Consider the following 24,451-nt stretch of genomic DNA (forward strand, 5'->3'; position numbering starts at 1 on the left):
ATCTGTGTCTCTGTGTATCTGTCTCTGTGTCTCTGTCTCTGTGTCTCTGTGTCTCTGTATCTGTGTCTCTGTGTATCTGTCTCTGTGTCTCTGTATCTGTGTCTCTGTGTATCTGTCTCTGTGTATCTGTCTCTGTGTCTATGTGTATCTGTCTCTGTGTCTCTGTGTCTCTGTGTATCTGTGTCTCTGTGTATGTGTCTCTGTGTATCTGTCTCTGTGTATCTGTCTCTGTGTATCTGTCTCTGTGTCTCTGTCTCTGTGTATCTGTCTCTGTGTATCTGTCTCTGTGTCTCTGTCTCTGTGTCTCTGTCTGTGTCTGTGTGTGTTCAAGGAGGCACCCCACTCACTGTGTGCAGCCCAATGCTTTTCCAATCCCTCTCCCCATTACGTTGTCAGGACATACAGTGGCTCCATTACATTTCTGCTATTGACTTCTTCAACCGATAAACATTTATTTTGTAATTACAAGTCAGCGGGACATGGGAATGAGGGAATGTATCACTTTGAGATAGCTAGCCTTTCCCCCCGTCCGGGTCCTTTTCCAAATGTATTTGTGTCCAGGAGGTGGTAACTGTGGCTCGTAAAGCTTGGGAGCAATTTTGAACCTTAAAAAAAATATATATATATATGTTGGGATCACATTTATCCTCAAGACATCAGCAGCAGTTAAGGAAAAATACCATTGTGTCATGTAGGCAAGGTGGTGCACGATGATGTGTTTTCCCTTTTCAAATCAAATGTTATTTGCCACATGCGCCGAATACAACAGGTGTAGACATTACAGTGAAATTCTTACTTACAAGCCCTTAACCAACAATGCATTTTTTTTATTTATAAAAAAAGTAAAATAAAAAATTGTGTTAAGTAAAAAAATACAAGCAAATAACTAAAGAGCAGCAATAAATTAACAGTAGGGAGGCTATATACAGGGGGGTACCGTTACAGAGTCAATGTGCGGGGGCACCGGCTAGTTGAGGTAGTTGAGGTAATATGTACATGTGGGTAGAGTTAAAGTGACTATGCATAAATAATAAACAGAGTAGCAGCATCGTAAAAAGATGGGGTGGGGGTGGGGGGGCAGTGCAAATAGTCAGGGTAGCCATGATTAGCTGTTCAGGAGTCTTATGGCTTGGGGGTAGAAGCTGTTGAGATGCCTTTTGGACCTAGACTTGGTGCTACGGTACCACTTGCCGTGCAGTAGCAGAGAGAATGACTATGACTAGGGTGGCTGGAGTCTTTGACAATTTTGAGGGTCTTCCTCTGACACCGCCTGGTATAGACGTCCTGGATGGCAGGAAGCTTAGCCCCAGTGATGTACTGGGCCGTACGCACTACCTCTGTAGTGCCTTGCGGTCGGAGGCCGAGCAGTTGCCATACTAGGCGGTGATGCAACCAGTCAGGATGCTCTCGATGGTGCAGCTGTAGAACTTCCTATCTTGCTCTTTTGTAAATGGACGTTAAATGGATGTTTCGCTAACGTTTCTCATAGCTAAGCTGCCCTTGAAATACACTACATGACCAAAAGTATTTTGACACCTGCTCGTCGGACATCTCATTCCAAAATCATGGGCATTAATATGGAGTTGGTCCTCCCTTTGCTGCTATAACAGCCTCCACTCTTCTGGGAAGGCTTTCCACTAGATGTTGGAACATTGCTGCAGGGACTTGCTTCCATTCAGCCACAAGAGCATTAGTGAGGTCTGGCACTGATGTTGGGCGATTAGGCCTGGCTCACAGTCGGCGTTCCAATTCATCCCAAAGGTGTTCGATGGGGTTCAGGTCAGGGCTCTGTGCAGGCCAGTCAAGTTCTTCCACACCGATCTCACTTTTTGCACGGGGGCATTGTCATGCTGAAACAGGAAAGGGCCTTCCCCAAACTGTTGCCACAAAGTTGGAAGCACATAATCGTCTAGAATGTCATTGTATGCTGTAGCGTTAAGATTTCCCTTCTCAGACCATTATTCCTCCTCCACCAAACTTTACAGTTGGCACTATGCATTCGGGCAGGTAGCTTTCTCCTTGCATTCGCCAAACCCAAATTTGTCCGTTGGACTGCCAGATGGTGAAGCGTGATTCATCACTCCAGAGAACGCGTTTCCACTGCTCCAGAGTCCAATGGCGGCGAACTTTACACCACTCCAGCCGACACTTGGCATTTTGCGGCTGAGCCTTTTGTTGCTCCTAGACGTTTCCACTGCACAATAACAGCACTTACGGTTGACCATGGCAGCTCTAGCAGGGCATAAATTTTATGAACTGACTTGTTGGAAAGGTGGCATCCTATGACGGTGCCACGTTGAAAGTCACTGAGCTCTTCAGGAAGGCCATTCTACTGCCAATGTTTGTCTATGGAGATTGCATGGCGGTGCGCTCGATTTTATACACCTGACCGCAACGGGTGTGGCTGGAATAGCCGAATCCACTCATTTGAAGGGGTGTCCACATACTTTTGGCCATGTATATTTTCAGTGTGCTAATGCAGTAGTTGAACAGAGCATTTCAGATTAATTAGTACGTTTTTGATTTCTTCCACAGTTACAAACGCAGACGTGGCTTGCACGTATAACTCATATCCCATATACCCGTTTGCCTTCAGGACCCACACACACAAGCTTGGTAAGCAGCGTATTACGTACATTTCTTATTTCATGAGAAATTGGATGAAATTATTTAGAAAATTGTCATGCTGCAGCAAAATCAGGCATTTTTGCCCGCATATATCGCAAAAAACACAGATTCTATGACACATACAGTAAAGTACCAATTTTGTTTAGGTAATTTATTTTCTACTGAAGTCATCGGAATTGATTTCTAATTGGTTTTGGCGTCTCCTATCCCAGGACAAGTTGTCAGTGGTTACAGGATTCGAGACGGGAAGTGGACTCTGATTGGACGACAGACTCCTCAGTTACCACAGGTAGGTGTCTGGCCATGTCTCAGTTACCACAGGTACATGTCTGGTCATGTCCCAGTTATCTCTGCTTCCTCCCAGAGTGTGCACTTGTTCACTTCCCTTCATTGATTTGAAAGGAAATGACTGGTATAAGAAATATGATGGAAACTCCCGATAGCAGCACAGCAGTGTTTATTTTGACACTCTTTAAAAAAAAGATTTAGTCTAGTCTTAGTGATTTTGACAAAAACAATGGGTCAGCTAAATGCCCATTCATTTTAGTCATATTTTAGTCACGTCACATTTGTATTGCTTCATTAACCTATAGTAAACATATATCACTGACTTCCATGTGCACAAACATACATAGCCTTGTCCTTGCCAATACTTTGTCTCCCCCCCAAATTCTTGATTCAGCCTACATAAATATTGTACATTTCGAGAGAGAGAGAGAGAGAGAGAGAGAGAGAGAGAGAGAGAGAGAGAGAGAGAGAGAGAGAGAGAGAGAGAGAGAGAGAGAGAGAGAGAGAGAGAGAGAGAGAGAGAGAGAGAGAGAGAGAGAGAGAGAGAGAGAGAGAGAGAGAGAGAGAGAGAGAGAGAGATGAGAGAGAGAGAGAGAGAGAGAGAGAGAGAGAGAGAGAGAGAAAGAGAGAAAGAGAGAGAGAGAGTCACCGTCACCAATGGTCGAGTCCCTATGACTGAAGTCCGAGTCACCAATGGTCGAGTCCCTATGACTGAAGTCCTAGTCACCAATGGTCGAGTCCCTATGACTGAAGTCCTAGTCACCAATGGTCGAGTCCTTGTCCAAGAGCCAAGAGGAATTATTTACCCAGTCAGATATAGTGTAGAGACAAGAGGATTTATTTACCCAGTCAGATATTATTATTACAGTCACTGTAGGAGTGGACACGTTGTTTGAAGAGCGCACAACCTAGGTTACACTTGTGATTTTTAATTTTTTTAGTTTATTTCATTCCGTTTACGAGTTGTCCATTTATTCATCGTCTTCTGTTTGTAGCACTCCTGTCAATCTTGAGTAAGGGGACACACCTGATTACACATATAGAAGTAGGACTAGTCTAACTGCACTGTGCGCAAATGTAGGCCTGTAAGAGTGCCCATTTGGGGATCTGATACTATTTCTGATTGTCTCAACTCACCATCACTGTCGAGCTTCTCAAAGTAATTTTTTCTTTGCCTCAAGCAGCAAGTAAACAAAGTCTGTTTTTGACATCCATTGAGAATGACAATAGTTAAACAACATAGCCTATTTGAAAAATCTTTCCAGCTCTCTCCCTTTCGATAACCAATCAGCATGAAAGGGGAAAAAATCTGATCCGGTGGAAATGTCATAAAATAGGCTTACCTGATTACTTCTTATCCCTTGCGCTGTGTCTGTCTGTCCAGGGCTCAATGGCATGGGAAACTCCAAGGACCCAGAATATTTTATACAATGTTCCAAGTTTGCTAGCATGAGCTTCTGGCCAGACCAAATTAATGCAATAGTTGATACAATGCTTGAAGTTCCTTGCAGACAGGCCATGCGTAGCCAGTGTGATTTATCAGGATATTCTATACCCGCAGGTTGCAATGTTTTTATTTGTTGGATTTATGTAGGCAATTTTTACATATTGGCAATGGCAGTAGAAGTTACTTTTAGATTTGTATCATTTTCATTTAGATAGAATTTTGATTAAACCACATGACATTGATTTTGAGATATGAAGACTTTATTGTAAATTAAATTAAACTGTTACACCAAATGTGCATATGAATAATCAAAACTGGCACGCAGATAAGTAGAAATGTACGATAACGTTGCACTCCAAATGGAAAAGGTTGACGACCGCTGGTGTAGCCTATTACCGGCTGCTTCAGGAACAGAACGGCAGAATCTGGTAAGGCCAGCGGCAGCGGGCAGCGGGAGGACGAGGGTCGGGAACAGGTTTTTTTCTTCTGGTTAGGCTATATTGATCTCTGGCTCCCTCTTTAGTAGTTTGTGTGTCTTCATTTTTAATCACAGTGCTTAAAGCATCAGACAAGCTCAGTAGCCTACATATAGTTGATTTTATTCAAACATAGGGTGTTTCAATAATGGAAAAATACACGTTTTAAAATTTAGACCAATTGATTGAAAGACTAGACGACTCTTAGTCGACCAAGATGTTTTTTTGTCGGGGACAGCCCTAAAAGACAGCCAACTTTTCTATAGCCCACTCAAGGGAGAGCAAAACATAGCTAGACTGTTGTTTTACTGTTAAACTCGATGCTGCTATTGTTTTTAATTTCGTAAAGCAGCTTGTGTTTCTTAAGCAGGCAAAGGGTAGCTAACTAGAAGGCTGGTGGTGACTGGTTAGCTACGGGGAAGCAAGAAAGTCGTCTGGAAAACTGTGACAAAACTGGTGAAGATGGTTGCTGTGTGTGGAGTGGACTATCCTGACTTAATGAAGATTTAATTGAAATTCAATCTGTACTTAAAAAACTGTAGGCCTAACTCTAGTTCTTGATTAGCAGGCTGCTCAGTCGTCTTCTCTACTCATAGCTTCAGTCTGTGCTAATTAACGGTGGGCTCTTGTGTGCAGTCACTCCTTCTTCGTTTCCTCTCCATCCTTCCTTCCTCTCTCCATCCTTCCCTTCCTCTCTCCATCCTTCCTTGCTCTCTCCATCCTTCCTCCCTCTCTCCATCCTTCCCTTCCTCTCTCCATCCTTCCTTGCTCTCTCCATCCTTCCTTGCTCTCTCCATCCTTCCTCCCTCTCTCCATCCTTCCCTTCCTCTCTCCATCCTTCCTTCCTCTCTCCATCCTTCCTTCCTCTCTCCATCCTTCCCTTCCTCTCTCCATCCCCCCTTCCTCTCTCTATCCTTCCTTCCTCTCTCCATCCTTCCCTTCCTTCTCCATCCATCCCTTCCTCTCTCCATCCTTCCCTTCCTCTCTCCATCCTTCCTTCCTCTCTCCATCCTTCCCTTCCTCTCTCCATCCTTCCCTTCCTCCCTCCATCCTTCCCTTCCTCTCTCCATCCATCCTTCTCTCCCCCTTCCTCTCTCCATCCTTCCCTCCTTCTCTCCATCCTTCCCTTCCTCTCTCATCATCCTTCTCTCCCTCCTTCCTCTCTCCATTCTTCCCTTCCTCTCTCCATCCTTCCCTTCCTCTCTCCATCCTTCCCTTCCTCTCTCCATCCATCCTTCTCTCCCTCCTTCCTCTCTCCATCCTTCCCTTCCCCCCTTCTCTCCATCCTTCCTTTCTTCCTCACGTTGTCCCTCTCCTTCCTTTTTAAAATATTATTTTATTTAACTTTTTTTTGACTCCTTCTGATATGTGTGTGGACGCGCGTGTGTGTGTGTGTGTGTGTGTGTGTGTGTGTGTGTGTGTGTGTGTGTGTGTGTGTGTGCGCTGCTCTAGACTGCCTCACAGGGGGCTGGGACAGCTCAGTGTTGCCTTTAGTGCGTAAGAATATTAGACTGATTAGCAACACAAAGAGGGCCTTTGTCGCCTGCTGCCCACACTGTCACTCCAACACCCTGCTGCCCACACTGTCACTCCAACACCCTGCTGCCCACACTGTCACTCCAACACCCTGCTGCCCACACTGTCACTCCAACACCGGCTTAATGAGCCGAAGACGCTCCAGCCCACTCCACAATGCTAAGGAAACAGCCTGGATTTGGGGGGCTTAGGCGTTACCGCAATGTATCGATATGTCCCTCCGATTAATTGAGCGCATCCCTTTGAAGGTCTTGGGATACTGCCTGCGATGTTGGATGTGTAATGCGTAGCCACACTGGTAATGACTTTATGGATGGTCGTGTAGCCACACTGGTAATGACTTTATGGATGGTTGATTCCATCTGGTCCTAGACGTTTGTTAAGTCTCCCCTCTGGAGTTTGGCTACAGGTTGTACTGGCACTGGGTACCAGTCTTTGGCATGACACAGAGTTGCAGGGAGTGGCATGGTGGCACAAACAGACTGGTGCCCAGGCTAGCTGAGGTTCTGTTAGAGATTAGTAATGTTGAGCGATTAGTGCTTTTTCAGGTCAGTTCAGTTTCGGTTTGATTATTAAAAAATAATCATGGTTTTCGATTTTGGGTTAGGGTTGTTTTGTTAGTTTTTTAACATGAAATGGACTATGCTAGTGACTGCCCATTACTGCTTATCACTTATTAACCATAATTTATTCACATTACTTTAAGAAAATATTTATTTTATTTGATGACTTTATTATTTCATTCCAAGTCATCATCTCATCTCTATAGAGCTGCTGCCTATGCTGTCTGACTAAATCACTATTTTAGTAGTTCTTCAAAGTAAATAAGGCATACTTCTGTGACCAACTATCAATCATTTAGATCATGTATTTTCAGATAGAGATACCTCGCAAAGCAACAGCTGCTCAATATAGCACCTCACGATCCTACGTTCTCTCTTCCGTAGCAGTTGTAAAAGAAACACAGACCGGACAAGTAGATGCGCAATGGATTATGGTCATTGTAGTTAATTACCACGTTTTATGCGCTAAAGTATGTAGAATATTGGCCTGTTGGAAACTACAACTCCCTACTACATCGCACAGTTCAGGCTGGATCTGATGTATCTCTAGAGAAATCATGCTATGTGCGTATTGAGCTCACAGAAAAAAAACGAACTAAATGGAATTCAAATTGGACTAGAGATCAATCAAACCCGGCTAACCAGATTTTGGGGAAAAGTCTTAACACATTATTTGTCTTCTGCCTTGGACTGTCCACTCACTGTACATTTGGTTTCATTGAAATTCATCGTATTCATGTGTTATCTTGGTTACTGGTTTTGTTTACAGTAAATAGCGGTTTTATTAAAATCGTTAGAAAGTTGCGGTTGCAGTGGGCTTTTTCAATCAGGTTCAGCTTGCTTGCAGATTGAACAAATGTAGCACCAAATATTAGTGTGGTACAGTACACAATCATCTACTGTAATGATTACCCGGGGGGATGATCATTGAAAGGAAATTGTCTCTACATACCAGAATTGATCCGTACAGTTGCGGCTTAAGCCAATAAAGCTTCAAAAGGAATTATGTTTAAAAATAGTGTAGGTACATGTTTGAGAATAAAACAGTTTTTTTCTCAGTGACCTGTATTTTGACAGGGTTTCTGTTCTGCACTGATTTTTTGATAATTGTGTATTTTGAATCTATGCCCATACTGACTACCACCTCAATGCCCTATTTACCCTTCATTAGTTTGACCCTCACTGAATATGACACAATTTACATTTCCCCAGTCTATTTATATAATCTAGTCCAATCTACCACACCCTGTTATTGAGGAGCAATCATCTAGTCCAATCTACCACACCCTGTTATTGAGGAGCAATCATCTAGTCCAATCTACCACACCCTGTTATTGAGGAGCAATCATCTGGTCCAATCTACCACACCCTGTTATTGAGGAGCAATCATCTAGTCCAATCTACCACACCCTGTTATTGAGGAGCAATCATCTAGTCCAATCTACCACACCCTGTTATTGAGGAGCAATCATCTAGTCCAATCTACCACACCCTGTTATTGAGGAGCAATCATCTAGTCCAATCTACCACACCCTGTTATTGAGGAGCAATCATCTAGTCCAATCTACCACACCCTGTTATTGAGGAGCAATCATCTAGTCCAATCTACCACACCCTGTTATTGAGGAGCGATCATCTAGTCCAATCTACCACACCCTGTTATTGAGGAGCGATCATCTGGTCCAATCTACCACACCTGTTATTGAGGAGCAATCATCTAGTCCAATCTACCACACCCTGTTATTGAGGAGCAATCATCTAGTCCAATCTACCACACCCTGTTATTGAGGAGCGATCATCTAGTCCAATCTACCACACCCTGTTATTGAGGAGCGATCATCTAGTCCAATCTACCACACCCTGTTATTGAGGAGCGATCATCTAGTCCAATCTACCACACCCTGTTATTGAGGAGCGATCATCTAGTCCAATCTACCACACCCTGTTATTGAGGAGCAATCATCTGGTCCAATCTACCACACCCTGTTATTGAGGAGCAATCATCTAGTCCAATCTACCACACCCTGTTATTGAGGAGCAATCATCTGGTCCAATCTACCACACCCTGTTATTGAGGAGCAATCATCTGGTCCAATCTACCACACCCTGTTATTGAGGAGCAATTATCTAGTCCAATCTACCACACCCTGTTATTGAGGAGCGATCATCTAGTCCAATCTACCACACCCTGTTATTGAGGAGCAATCATCTAGTCCAATCTACCACACCCTGTTATTGAGGAGCAATCATCTAGTCCAATCTACCACACCCTGTTATTGAGGAGCGATCATCTAGTCCAATATACCACACCCTGTTATTGAGGAGAAACTCGTGGAAAAAGATACAGGAAATTGGAGCTAAAGGGGGTGAGATTAAGACTGCATCCCAAATGGCACCCTATTCCCTACATAATGAACTAAGTAGTGCACTTTATAGGAAATAGGGTGCCATTTGGGACAGACTAAAAATAGCTATTTTCCACATCCATGCCCCGGAGCTGGCCTCCCCACTCCGACAGTGACAGTGTCCCTGCTCCAGTCTTATCCTCCCTGTCAGGCTTATGCATCCTAATGACCATGCTCCCAGTGCCCTTTAGTCCAAGTGCTTTTATCTCACTGACACATCTCATAGCTCCTGACACGGCGCTGTCGCAGAGGGTCGAGACTTTCAAAATCCCACTTAAGGAAGGACACGAAGAAACAGAGAAAAGCATGGCCGAGTGCGTGTCCGAGTGCGTGTCCGATTGAGCGCATCCCTTTGAAGGTCTTGGGATACTGCCTGCGATGTTGGTTGTGTAGCATGTAGCCACACTGGTAATGACTTTATGGATGGTTGTGGACAGCTCTACATTCACCCAGTAGAGCTGTCCAGTTTTGAGCCAACTGGAGGGTTGTCACTATCTGGTCAAATTGAAAAGTTGGAAGCCCCGCCTAGTTCTACAAATTATCTTCTTAAAATCTGATTTTAAACATAACCCTATCCTTAACCCCACTGCTAACATTATGCCTAACCCTAACCTTAAATTAAGATTTTCTTTTTAAAGCATATTTTTGTTTTCATTCATTTTTATTAGCCTATTTTGACGTTGCAGCTTGGCCGATAGTGGGAACCCAACTGGAGACCTGTAACCTTGTTGTGTATGGATTATAAGATATTTCGAAGTGTCTCACTTGCATAGCCACCAGTGTTGTGCTGCTTGGGAGAGTAATGGAGTGCAGTTCACAGCTGTCGGGGAGTTATTAGAGAGCAATGTGGGAAATAGTATTCTAGTGTGTTCCTCCAGTGGAATGCAGGGGGGAGATAAGCAAAGAGCACATTTAGATAGCCATGGTTGAACATTGTTGTTGTGTAATACTCAGTCTTAATGATTCCCACATCTCTGAAGCTGTGAATATATTCGTTCTGAATAATGGTGGGTTTTGTTGTTCGTGTTAAGTTGGCTTTTTAACCTCTGACTTCAATTTGATATTGTTTAAAGCCTTGAATAGACTCAGGCTGTGTCGTTTCAAGCAGCACTCCCACTGTTGTTTTCCAAACAGGATGCATGCAGCACATTGCTTAACCCCACGGCTAAGTATTTATAGCTTTTAGAGACGTATCAGTATACCTCTTATTGCTCAGGCTACATTGGTTCATGTTGTATCCCTGCAACTGGAGAAGTACCTAATATATGATGCTTTTATTTAACTGTTATAGTAGGGTGGTATGTATATATTTCTATTTTAGTGGGGTTGTACAGTGGGAAGAAAAAGTATTTAGTCAGCCACCAATTGTGCAAGTTCTCCCACTTAAAAAGATGAGAGAGGCCTGTAATTTTCATCATAGGTACACGTCAACTATGACAGACAAAATTAGGGAAAAAAATCCAGAAAATCACATTGTAGGATTTTTTATGAATTTATTTGCAAATTATGGTGGAAAATAAGTATTTGGTCAATAACAAAAGTTTCTCAATACTTTGTTGTATACCCTTTGTTGGCAATGACACAGGTCAAACGTTTTCTGTAAGTCTTCACAAGGTTTTCACACACTGTTGCTGGTATTTTGGCCCATTCCTCCATGCAGATCTCCTCTAGAGCAGTGATGTTTTGGGGCTGTCGCTGGGCAACACAGACTTTCAACTCCCTACAAAGATTTTCTATGGGGTTGAGATCTGGAGACTGGCTAGGCCACTCCAGGACCTTGAAATGCTTCTTACGAAGCCACTCCTTCGTTGCCCGGGCGGTGTGTTTGGGATCATTGTCATGCTGAAAGACCCAGCCACGTTTCATCTTCAATGCCCTTGCTGATGGAAGGAGGTTTTCACTCAAAATCTCACGATACATGGCCCCATTCATTCTTTCCTTTACACGGATCAGTCGTCCTGGTCCCTTTGCAGAAAAACAGCCCCAAAGCATGATGTTTCCACCCCCATGCTTCACAGTAGGTATGGTGTTCTTTGGATGCAACTCAGATTTCTTCAAACCAAGCTGCTTACCGATTGCAGATTCAGTCTTCCCAGCCTGGTGCAGGTCTACAATTTTGTTTCTGGTGTCCTTTGACAGCTCTTTGGTCTTGGCCATAGTGGAGTTTGGAGTGTGACTGTTTGAGGTTGTGGACAGGTGTCTTTTATACTGATAACAAGTTCAAACAGGTGCCATTAATACAGGTAACGAGTGGAGGACAGAGGAGCCTCTTAAAGAAGAAGTTACAGGTCTGTGAGAGCCAGAAATCTTGCTTGTTTGTAGGTGACCAAATACTTATTTTCCACCATAATTTGCAAATAAATTCATTAAAAATCCTACAATGTGATTTTCTGGATTTTTTTTCCTCAATTTGTCTGTCATAGTTGACGTGTACTTATGATGAAAATTACAGGCCTCTCTCATCTTGTTAAGTGGGAGAACTTGCACAATTGGTGGCTGACTAAATACTTTTTCCCCCCCACTGTATATAAATTAGGATACAACAAGACAGTGTCCAAATTCTACAATTCTCCGTTAGAATGCCCTGCTTTTATTTCGTCACACTCACAACTGTTTTCTGTAATTAGCTGGCCATTAACTTAATAATAACAATAATATGCCATTTAGCAGACGCTTTTATCCAAAGCGACTTACAGTCATGCGTGCATACATTTTTGTGTATGGGTGGTCCCGGGGATCGAACCCACTACCTTGGCGTTACAAGCGCCGTGCTCTACCAGCTGAGCTACAGAGGACCACAACTTGTAAATAATGATCTTGTTGTGAGTTTATTTTCCTGTAATAATGAATACAAATTAGCTAAAGTTAAGACGTTGTCAGCTATGATATGGTCATTATTTGAACTGGCTAGCCAGCTAATTTAACGTTAGCTAGCTAGCTAGCTAACAAGCTAGAAACAAACCAAAACATTGTTTAGAAAGTTGCTTTTAGTTGCCTGGTTTGCTAGATTGACATATACTAAATTCATTTTTAAACGGATGGGTTTATTGGTGTTAAAATACACTGCTGATGTCATGCAGCCTGTCGTTTTTGTGTTTATACTTTTTCACAACGACAAGTTTGATGTCGGACGACAATAGAATGTTAATGACAGTGCGACAACTGTATACAGACATGTCGATAGACGTAGTATAAACCAGCCTTTAGTCTTGAAATCTTTGGTTGTTTAATACACTACCGTACTCACTCTGTTTAGCACATGACCTCACATGTGAATCCTTAAAGAGATGGGTGGGGCTAAGGCTTAAGAGGGTGTGAACGATGCGGATTTGGTGTAGACAAAGAAGAGCTCTCCAGTAGGTGTACCAAAACATTCAATGGCCATTTTCTCAAAAATGAGGTTACAAGTTTATCAACTTTCAAAGCAGAATTACTTTCCCATTGTTCCTCAACTGTAGTGTATAATATACCATTTTTTTTTTTATACCTCTGAGTCTCTACTTTTATCCAATGTAAGAAAAAAACACCACTGTAAATGTTGCTACATAAGATCGAGCCGGTCGGTCACATATAAGCAGAGCTTTTCTGTCATTTCTCTTCAGTCACAAGCACCCCAGTGCTTTTAGGCACACACCTGGTAATCACAACATTGTTAAATAAATTAGGTGTTGCGGCGTCATGTTTATTTGTTGTCTAACCCATATTTATACACCATAGGCATTCTATCCTGCCACCAAGGGAATCAACGTGAAGTATGGAGACACACTTGCTGCTCGATGTGTCTTTACCGGGGAAGGGAGGACCACCAAAACATATATCGGGTGAGTTCCGGGTGCTCTCCCCTTGATTTAACTACTTTTTTTAATCAACAATGTTACTCTTACCTGTAATTAAAGTACCTCCCACTCAGACACTGTAGCTCCTGAGTAATTTAACGACCCCCCCATTTTTCTTATCCCCCCTGTAGAGTAAATTGTTTGTTGTTAGAGGAGTATCATGGTACTGTATAGGCTGTTTGCATGGGAGCGAGCTGCCTGAGAGTCCTTGTTTGCCCGCCTCAGAGCCGCTCCTTGAGTCTTCCACCGTCGTGTTTGCATGGTGTTGGGTTCTGAGCTGTACATCACTGGGCTGTGTGACAGGCAGCTGGGACTTTCTGCCTGCTTCCCACTGAGCCAGTGCTCTATCCTTTATCTATCTATCCATCCATCCCCTCTCCTCCTATATCTTCTCCTACGTCTCCTGTCCCTGGTCGCTGGCTGCCTGATGTCCCATGTACGTCTGTCAGGAGCTGGGGGAGCGTGTGTGCTCTGAGGAGGGAAGAAGCATCAGAGAGACTGCCTGTTCCCACATGTCTCCTGGGAACCTTGCATTTTTCATGATTTCCTGTTTGAGTGATCCCTCTGTGTGTCTGAGAGTGTGTATGTTAGTGTGTGTGTGTGTGTTGACTGTCTGTGTGTGGTTGTGTGTCTGCTGCGTCATTACTGTTGCCATGGCGAGGGAGAGAGGGAGGGAGTGTGCGATGGCAGCAGTGGCGGAGTGTGACCCCTCCCCCCCTCGGACAGAGACGTGATTAAAATGGCTTCCAAGAGGGGAAAAAACTAAACAAGAGAGGTGCCTTGTAAAGCTGATTGCTTTAGCTCACTGATTAAAATGAGAAATTAAAAGAAATTACAGCCAGGCTGGAGAGCGTCCATGCAGAGTGGTTGTGGACTTATGGGGGATTGAATCAAGCAGGTGTGTTTTGTTTTCAGTGTGTGTTACCCCCTCTCCACGTTGACTTCAGTCAACCTCAGTCATGTGAATCTCTGAGCCTTGGCGATTGTTGACATGCCGCCATTTTGTCTTGTTGACGACGCACAACAGCACAACAAACATTCCCACTGTATAATGTGTACTATTTTATGTGAAAAAATATAAAATAATAATGGCTTTTGACTCCGCCGCCGTTTTGTCTCGTTGACATGCTCTTCTTCCACAGAGGCACCTCTGATGACGAGATGTGCAACTTCTACATGATGTACTACATGGAGAGCAGGCACGCAGCACCCTTCCAGGAGTGCATGGAGGACGGCTCCAAGGAGCTGTTCCAGAACATTCCACCCGAGGCCAACGTGCCCATCACGGTTCCTCCAGAGATGATGATGCACCACATGATGCAATCTGCAGGAGCCCAAGCTACCCCAGGTAGTCAACTCCTCATATATCTAGTCAAATACAGGAATATGTCTCCTCAACAGGTTAAATGTTGATTTCACTGGTAGAAACGTTGGCTATTTTATCAGTAAACCCCAATATTTATTGTATATAAACTGAGATATAAATCCCAACAGTATTGTATATAAACTGAGATGTAAATCCCAACAGTATTGTACAGTGAGGGAAAAAAGTATTTGATCCCATGCTGATTTTGTACGTTTGCCCACTGACAAAGACATGATCAGTCTATAATTTTAATGGTAGGTTGATTTGAACAGTGAGAGACAGAATAACAACAAAAGAATCCAGAAAAACGCATGTCAAAAATGTTATAAATTGATTTGCATTTTAATGAGGGAAATAAGTATTTGATCCCTCTGCAAAACATGACTTAGTACTTGGTGTTAAAACCCTTGTTGGCAATCATAGAGGTTAGATGTTTCTTGTAGTTGGCCACCAAGTTTGCACACATCTCAGGACGGATTTTGTCCCACTCCTCTTTGCAGATCTTCTCCAAGTCATTAAGGTTTCGAGGCTGACGTTTGGCAACTCGAACCTTCAGCTCCCTCCACAGATTTTCTATTGGATTAAGGTCTGGAGACTGGCTAGGCCACTCCAAGACCTTAATGTGCTTCTTCTTGAGCCACTCCTTTGTTGCCTTGACCGTGTGTTTTGGGTCATTGTCATGCTGGAATACCCATCCACGACCCATTTTTAATGCCCTGGCTGAGGGAAGGAGGTTCTCACCCAAGATTTGACGCTACATGGCCCCGTCCATCGTCCCATTGATGCGGTGAAGTTGTCCTGTCCCCTTAGCAGAAAAACACCCCCAAAGCATAATGTTTCCACCTCCATGTTTGACGGTGGGGATGGTGTTCTTGAGGTCATAAGCAGCATTCTTCCTCCTCCAAACACAGCGAGTTGAGTTGATGCCAAAGAGCTCGATTTTGGTCTCATCTGACCACAACACTTTCACCCAGTTCTCCTCTGAATCATTCAGATTATCATTTAAATCCCAACAGTATTGTATATAAACTGAGATATAAATCCCAACAGTATTGTATATAAACTGAGATATAAATTCCATTAGTATTGTATATAAACTGAGATATCGTAGTTTGTTTGGGTCAGACTCTGTCCTTTTAATGAGTCTTTAAAGCTACAGTCAGGGATTTGTTTTTCAGCCGAAAAATGCAGCCCTGCCACTTGTTTGGGTAAAATGTTATGACTCGAAACGACCATTGAACAGATTTTGCAGATACCAGATTGTACTTATGAAAGGTCTCTCCATTTTGGCTCTGATTTGCATTTATTCCCTCAAAGAGCATCAAGATGACATGGCGCTGCTGCAGCCCAAGCGCGAGGAGGAGGAAGTTCTGGATCAGGGTGAGTTAGCATGGAGAATAATAATAATAATAATAATAATAATAATATGCCATTTAGCAGACGCTTTTATCCAAAGCGACTTACAGTCATGCGTGCATACATTTTTGTGTGTGGGTGGTCCCGGGGATCGAACCCACTACCTTGGCGTTACAAGCGCCGTGCTCTACCAGCTGAGCTACAGAGGACCACAATAAGAAATCAATAAGAAATCATATTATTATAATCAGACTCTGTATACATCCCAAATGGCATCCTATTCCCATTATAGTGCACTACTTTTGACCAGGGCTGTAGTGAAAAGTAGTGCACTATAATGGGAATAGTGTGCCATTTGGGACTCAGGCAGTGTTTTCTAGACGACCTCTCCTAGAGCTGACACACAACACAGCAAAGCACTTTCTTCTAGGACGGTTTTTACAGAAATACCCCCGTTTTCTACAGCAACACCATTGTTTTCTACAGCAACACCACCGTTTTCTACAGCAATACCACCGTTTTCTACAGCAATACCATTGTTTTCTACAGTAATACCACAGTTTTCTACAGCAATACCACCGTTGTCTACAGCAATACCACCGTTTTCTACAGCAATACCATTGTTTTCTACAGCAATACCACCGTTTTCTACAGCAATACCACCGTTTTCTACAGCAATACCACCGTTTTCTACAGCAATACCATTGTTTTCTACAGCAATACCACCGTTTTCTACAGCAATACCACAGTTTTCTACAGAAATACCACCGTTTTCTACAGTAATACCACCGTTTTCTACAGCAATACCATTGTTTTCTACAGCAATACCACCGTTTTCAACAGCAACACCACCATTTTCAACAGCAACACCACCATTTTCAACAGCAACACCACCGTTTTCTACAGCAATACCACCGTTTTCTACAGTAATACCATTGTTTTCAACAGCAATACCATTGTTTTCAACAGCAATACCATCGTTTTCTACAGAAATACCACCGTTTTCTACAGCAATACCATTGTTTTCTACAGCAATACCACCGTTTTCTACAGCAATACCATTGTTTTCTACAGCAATACCACCGGTTTCTACAGCAATACCACAGTTTTCTACAGCAATACCACCGTTTTCTACAGCAATACCACCGTTTTCTACAGCAATACCATTGTTTTCTACAGCAATACCACCGTTTTCAACAGCAACACCACCGTTTTCAACAGCAACACCACCGTTTTCTACAGTAATACCACCGTTTTCTACAGTAATACCACCGTTTTCTACAGCAATACCATTGTTTTCTACAGCAATACCACCGTTTTCAACAGCAACACCACCGTTTTCAACAGCAACACCACCGTTTTCTACAGTAATACCACCGTTTTCTACAGTAATACCACCGTTTTCTACAGTAATACCACTGTTTTCTACAGTAATACCACCGTTTTCTACAGTAATACCACCGTTTTCTACAGTAATACCACTGTTTTCTACAGTAATACCACCGTTTTCTACAGTAATACCACCGTTTTCTACAGTAATACCACCGTTTTCTACAGTAATACCACCGTTTTCTACAGCAATACCATTGTTTTCTACAGCAATACCACCGTTTTCAACAGCAACACCACCGTTTTCAACAGCAACACCACCGTTTTCTACAGTAATACCACCGTTTTCTACAGTAATACCACCGTTTTCTGCAGTAATACCACCGTTTTCTACAGTAATACCACTGTTTTCTACAGTAATACCACCGTTTTCTACAGTAATACCACTGTTTTCTACAGTAATACCACCGTTTTCTACAGTAAAACCACCGTTTTCTACAGTAATACCACCGTTTTCTACAGTAATACCACAGTTTTCTACAGTAATACCATTGTTTTCTACAGCAATACCATTGTTTTCTACAGCAATACCACCGTTTTCAACAGCAACACCACCGTTTTCAACAGCAACACCACCGTTTTCTACAGTAATACCACCGTTTTCTACAGTAATACCACCGTTTTCTACAGCAATACCATTGTTTTCTACAGCAATACCACCGTTTTCAACAGCAACACCACCGTTTTCAACAGCAACACCACCATTTTCAACAGCAACACCACCGTTTTCTACAGCAATACCACCGTTTTCTACAGTAATACCATTGTTTTCAACAGCAATACCATTGTTTTCAACAGCAATACCATCGTTTTCTACAGAAATACCACCGTTTTCTACAGCAATACCATTGTTTTCTACAGCAATACCACCGTTTTCTACAGCAATACCATTGTTTTCTACAGCAATACCACCGGTTTCTACAGCAATACCACAGTTTTCTACAGCAATACCACCGTTTTCTACAGCAATACCACCGTTTTCTACAGCAATACCATTGTTTTCTACAGCAATACCACCGTTTTCAACAGCAACACCACCGTTTTCAACAGCAACACCACCGTTTTCTACAGTAATACCACCGTTTTCTACAGTAATACCACAGTTTTCTACAGCAATACCATTGTTTTCTACAGCAATACCACCGTTTTCAACAGCAACACCACCGTTTTCAACAGCAACACCACCGTTTTCTACAGTAATACCACCGTTTTCTACAGTAATACCACCGTTTTCTACAGTAATACCACTGTTTTCTACAGTAATACCACAGTTTTCTACAGTAATACCACCGTTTTCTACAGTAATACCACTGTTTTCTACAGTAATACCACCGTTTTCTACAGTAATACCACCGTTTTCTACAGTAATACCACCGTTTTCTACAGTAATACCACCGTTTTCTACAGTAATACCACCGTTTTCTACAGCAATACCATTGTTTTCTACAGAAATACCACCGTTTTCAACAGCAACACCACCGTTTTCAACAGCAACACCACCGTTTTCTACAGTAATACCACCGTTTTCTACAGTAATACCACCGTTTTCTGCAGTAATACCACCGTTTTCTACAGTAATACCACTGTTTTCTACAGTAATACCACCGTTTTCTACAGTAATACCACTGTTTTCTACAGTAATACCACCGTTTTCTACAGTAAAACCACCGTTTTCTACAGTAATACCACCGTTTTCTACAGTAATACCACAGTTTTCTACAGTAATACCATTGTTTTCTACAGCAATACCACCGTTTTCAACAGCAACACCACCGTTTTCAACAGCAACACCACCGTTTTCTACAGTAATACCACCGTTTTCTACAGTAATACCACCGTTTTCTACAGCAATACCATTGTTTTCTACAGCAATACCACCGTTTTCAACAGCAACACCACCGTTTTCAACAGCAACACCACCGTTTTCTACAGTAATACCACAGTTTTCTACAGTAATACCACCGTTTTCTACAGTAATACCACCGTTTTCTACAGTAATACCACTGTTTTCTACAGTAATACCACCGTTTTCTACAGTAATACCACCGTTTTCTACAGTAATACCACCATTTTCTACAGTAATACCACCGTTTTCTACAGTAATACCACCGTTTTCTACAGTAATACCACTGTTTTCTACAGTAATACCACCGTTTTCTACAGTAATACCACTGTTTTCTACAACAACCATTTATGCTGTATTTTCTGTTTATCTGATATCATTTTATGTTATTTTGGTGTTTTCATATTCCATTGGTCAGTGCAACATGCACTCACAATTGATTGGTTGGTCTTTCTACAACTGTTTTAACCAATCGCATCATGTTAATTTGCATATTCTTTGTGATTGTTCCCTGAGGTCATTTTGAAATGTTTCAAAGCCTCACTTCTTCTTAATTCTGTAAAAACCCTGAAGAAAGCCGAAATGCCTTGGTTCTACTTTTTGCAATAAAGAATAAATTTTATTTAATTCCATTTGTCCTCCAAGTGTTGATGAATCTTCTCTCTACCTCGGTTTTCTCATCAATTCATGCACCTTGGTTGGAAAGTGAGGTAGTGGCAGTGATCCCTTCCATTTCTGTTTGTAATGAAAGAAAGTCTTAATTCGGTCCTAATATGTCTCCGGAAGTCCTAATCCGTCTGTGGAAGAGTGATGAGAGTGTACGCGATGATGAAGTTGATGATGGTGATGGTGATGAAGATGATGGTGATGAAGATGATGAAGATGATGATGGTGATGAAGATTGTGGTGATGAAGATGATGGTGATGAAGACGATGGTGATGAAGATGATGGTGATGAAGACGATGTGATGAAGATGATGAAGATGATGGTGATGAAGATGATGGTGATGATGGTGATGATGATGGTGATGAAGATGAAGGTGTTGAAGATGATGAGGATGATGATAATGATGGAAAGGATACTAATGCAATGGCATGAGGGAATATTACGGCAATGAAACCCGTGTGACAAAATGAGGGGGCGGCTGTGCAAAATAATCAGTCGGGAAAGCAGAAATAGTTAAGATCTCAGAGACCGTGCTGTATAATAAGTATGGTTCCAGGGCATTATCATTCCAAAAGCATTAGCTCTCTGCCGTACTGTAGATCTAGGAGATGAGTCAGAGTTCTCTTGTTCTCTCCCAAACCACCGTGTCTTTGTGTGCCAGTAGGTGTGAGAATGTTGAAGGTAGCTATGAGCGCACTGTGCCCGACAACGACAGGGGATTGGCTCATCCAAGCCCCCCGTTGCCATGGAAATGCTAACCTCATCTCACACCTTGTTCGAGGCTGTTAGAAGCTGTGTCTCACTCCCTCCCTTTGAATCCATTGTTCTATCTCTTCCCTCCTGGCTCCTAAGGCAACAACACAGGGGAATATTTAAACACAGCAGATTTGCAAAAATATAGGTAGTGTTCGAGGTGGCCATTTTGATCACGATGTTTGGTTTGCGTGCACACGTGTCGTTGTTAACCTTTCTGAGAGAGAAAGGTGAGGAACGGCTGGAGTAAAGAAGACAATGCGTGTCATAACCTGTCTGTAGAGTAGGTGGATGAAGGGGATGGGAGAAGATGGAGGGAGGGGAGAAGATGGAGGGAGGGGAGGGGAGATGATGGAGGGAGGGGAGAAGATAGAGGGAGGGGAGATAATGGAGGGAGGGGAGAAGATGGAGGGAGGGGAGAAGATGGAGGGAGGGGAGATGAGAAGATGGAGGGAGGGGAGATGAGAAGATGGAGGGAGGGGAGATGAGAAGATGGAGGGAGGGGAGATGAGAAGATGGAGGGAGGGGAGAAGATGGAGGGAGGGGAGAAGATGGAGGGAGGGGAGATGAGAAGATGGAGGGAGGGGAGAAGATGGAGGGAGGGGAGAAGATGGAGGGAGGGGAGATGAGATGATGGAGGGAGGGGAGATGATGGAGGGAGGGGAGAAAATGGAGGGAGGGGAGAAGATGGAGGGAGGGGAGATGATGGAGGGAGGGGAGAAGATGGAGGGAGGGGAGAAGATGGAGGGAGGGGAGAAGATGGAGGGAGGGGAGAAGATGGAGGGAGGGGAGAAGATGGAGGGAGGGGAGATGAGATGATGGAGGGAGGGGAGATGATGGAGGGAGGGGAGAAAATGGAGGGAGGGGAGAAGATGGAGGGAGGGGAGATGAGAAGATGGAGGGAGGGGAGAAGATGAGGGAGGGGAGAAGATGGAGGGAGGGGAGAAGATGGAGGGAGGGGAGAAGATGGAGGGAGGGGAGATGATGGAGGGAGGGGAGATGATGGAGGGAGGGGAGAAGATGGAGGGAGGGGAGAAGATGGAGGGAGGGGAGATGATGGAGGGAGGGGAGAAGATGGAGGGAGGGGAGAAGATGGAGGGAGGGGAGATGATGGAGGGAGGGGAGAAGATGGAGGGAGGGGAGAAGATGGAGGGAGGGGAGAAGATGGAGGGAGGGGAGAAGATGGAGGGAGGTGAGATGAGATGATGGAGGGAGGGGAGATGATGGAGGGAGGGGAGAAGATGGAGGGAGGGGAGAAGATGGAGGGAGGGGAGATGAGATGATGGAGGGAGGGGAGATGATGGAGGGAGGGGAGAAGATGGAGGGAGGGGAGATGAGATGATGGAGGGAGGGGAGAAGATGGAGGGAGGGGAGAAGATGGAGGGAGGGGAGATGAGATGATGGAGGGAGGGGAGATGATGGAGGGAGGGGAGATGATGGAGGGAGGGGAGAAGATGGAGGGAGGGTAATGATGGAGGGAGGGGAGATGATGGAGGGAGGGGAGATGATGGAGGGAGGGGAGATGATGGAGGGAGGGGAGAAGATGGAGGGAGGGGAGAAGATGGAGGGAGGGGAGATGAGATGATGGAGGGAGGGGAGAAGATGGAGGGAGGGGAGAAGATGGAGGGAGGGGAGATGAGAAGATGGAGGGAGGGGAGAAGATAGAGGGAGGGGAGATGAGAAGATGGAGGGAGGGGAGAAGATGGAGGGAGGGGAGATGATGGAGGGAGGGGAGAAGAGAAGATGGGAGGGTGCCCAAGCGATTTGCTTTGATCTCACACCTGGGCTGCTATTCAATGTGTGCATCCCAAATGGCACCCTATTCCCTATATAGTGCACCCGGAGGCGGAGGCAGTCTCATGATCCTGGGCCCTTTTATCCTGTCATTCCCTGCTGAGATTTCATTTCACGATGGCGGGCTAGAACAGGATACAGAGTACATTGCATATTCACGAATCAGCATAACCAGACAAGCAAAGCAAGCAAGAAAGCGTAATGTTGTGGAGTCACACAGAGGTACTTGTCCTTCATCTACCAAAGCAAGGACTACTACATGAACTCCCTGGGGGTACTGTGAGCCCAGCAGAAATTCTGGTTAACAATCAGGGGTTCTGGACAGGTTTTTCAGACCATGAATTAAAATGTGCCTACGTCAAAACAATAGAGGAGAATCTTTGAACAGTTAGACAAAATGAATGCTTCAGTACACCAGTGGTCATACAGACTAGTGTGAGGATCGGAAGTGACAATGTTTTGTCAAGCCATATCTCCAATAATCACGGCAGGCTAAAATGACAGGGTTATAACGATTGATAAAGCTATATTTTGGTTGGTTATATTGATAATGTGTTATGATGTTATTGAAATTGTCAGATCTGGCACTTTGTTCTGCTATCATCAGAGCGACATCAGAGCTAACGATCTATCATGGGACCAAACGAGCAGAGCAGACAATCAAACCACTGAGCGACGTGTTGTAAATTGGCATCAGTTGACTGGCAGACAGTCCCATTATCATTAAGGGGCTCATGTGTCGGCTTTACCAGTTCCTTGGTGGGGGGGGAACCGGCTTGCCTTGCCTTGATACTCTTATTAAATGAGTTGTGACTGAACGAGCGCCGAGCGCTGAGGTGGCCAATCGCCAGCTTGTCGGGTATTTAAGATGCCAGATTGCCTCGGCACCGTCCTAGGAGATTCCAGTCTCCATTAGCGACAACATGGCACCTTTCTTTCTTCCTCTCCGGCAGAACGCATCGTTTCCTTCCCAAGAGCGGGCCCATAATGACATCATGCTGTACACAAGGTCACGCTATGAGCCCCGGTTGGAGAGAGAGAGAGAGAGAGAGAGAGAGAGAGAGAGAGAGAGAGAGAGAGAGAGAGAGAGAGCAGGCCAACTATTAGGCAAGCCAGCTCTGAAACATGAGTTGATACTGTGTGCCAGTACACTCAGCATTCCTGATGAGTGAATTCTTGGGTTAGAAATGTAGCCAGGATATCTAAGACATCTTGGATAGATGATCTGCTCGAATGCCATGGGGGCATTTGTGATCCTAGAGGCCCGAAGGGAAATAATGTACTTTTTATTTATATAGAGCTTTTCTAAGACTCAAAGATGCTTAAAATGAAGTCTGGTTGTCTTAATCTGTTGTTCTATTACATATTTCGAAGGGTAAACTGACTGAAAAAAAATGGAAATTGTAGCCTAGTTGTTGTGCAAGCTGTTTTTCCCAACAACTACCCATCCCTCCCCTCACACCTCCCTGTGTGATGCTAACATCCCTCCCCTCACACCTCCCTGTTTTTTTAAATTTTTTAATATCACCTTTATTTAACCAGGTAAGCCAGTTGAGAACAAGTTCTCATTTACAACTGCGACCTGGCCAATATAAAGCAAAGCAGTGTGATAAAAACAACAACACAGAGTTACATATGGGGTAAACAAAACATAAAGTCAAAAATACAACCAGAAAATATATATACAGTGTGTGCGAATGTAGTAAGTTATGGAGGTAAGGCAATAAATAGGCCATAGTGCAAAATAGATAACATTTCGTATTAACGCTGGAATGATAGATGTGCAAAAGATGATGTGCAAATAGAGATACTGGGGTGCAAATTAGCAAAATAAATAACAATATGTTGATGAGGTAGTTGGATGGACTAATTACATATGGGCTGTGTACAGGTGCAGTGATCGGTAAGCTGCTCTGACAACTGACGCCTAAAGTTAGTGAGGGAGATAAGAGTCTCCAGCTTCAGAGATTTTTGCAGTTTGTTCCAGTCATTGGCAGCAGAGAACTGGAAGGAATGGCGGCCAAAGGAGGTGTTGGCTTTGGGGATGACCAGTGAGATATACCTGCTGGAGCGCAGACTACGGGTGGGTGTTGCTATGGTGACC

At 43.7% G+C, this 24,451-nt stretch overlaps 1 protein-coding gene across 1 annotated transcript in view; it reads left to right on the top strand.

Moving 5' to 3' along the window:
* The window catches only part of pam (peptidylglycine alpha-amidating monooxygenase), a 135,632-nt gene that overhangs the window by 51,975 nt on the left and 59,206 nt on the right, over nucleotides 1-24,451 (top strand). The window contains exons 9-13 of the mRNA XM_084159541.1: nucleotides 2,536-2,616; nucleotides 2,841-2,917; nucleotides 13,061-13,164; nucleotides 14,322-14,527; nucleotides 15,863-15,925. Of these exons, the coding sequence (XP_084015667.1) occupies nucleotides 2,536-2,616; nucleotides 2,841-2,917; nucleotides 13,061-13,164; nucleotides 14,322-14,527; nucleotides 15,863-15,925 (531 nt within the window). The remainder of the gene's footprint in view (nucleotides 1-2,535; nucleotides 2,617-2,840; nucleotides 2,918-13,060; nucleotides 13,165-14,321; nucleotides 14,528-15,862; nucleotides 15,926-24,451) is intronic.

The sequence above is a fragment of the Coregonus lavaretus genome (genome assembly GCF_964263955.1).
Source record: "Coregonus lavaretus genome assembly, chromosome: 4".
NCBI classification, from domain to species: domain Eukaryota; kingdom Metazoa; phylum Chordata; class Actinopteri; order Salmoniformes; family Salmonidae; genus Coregonus; species Coregonus lavaretus.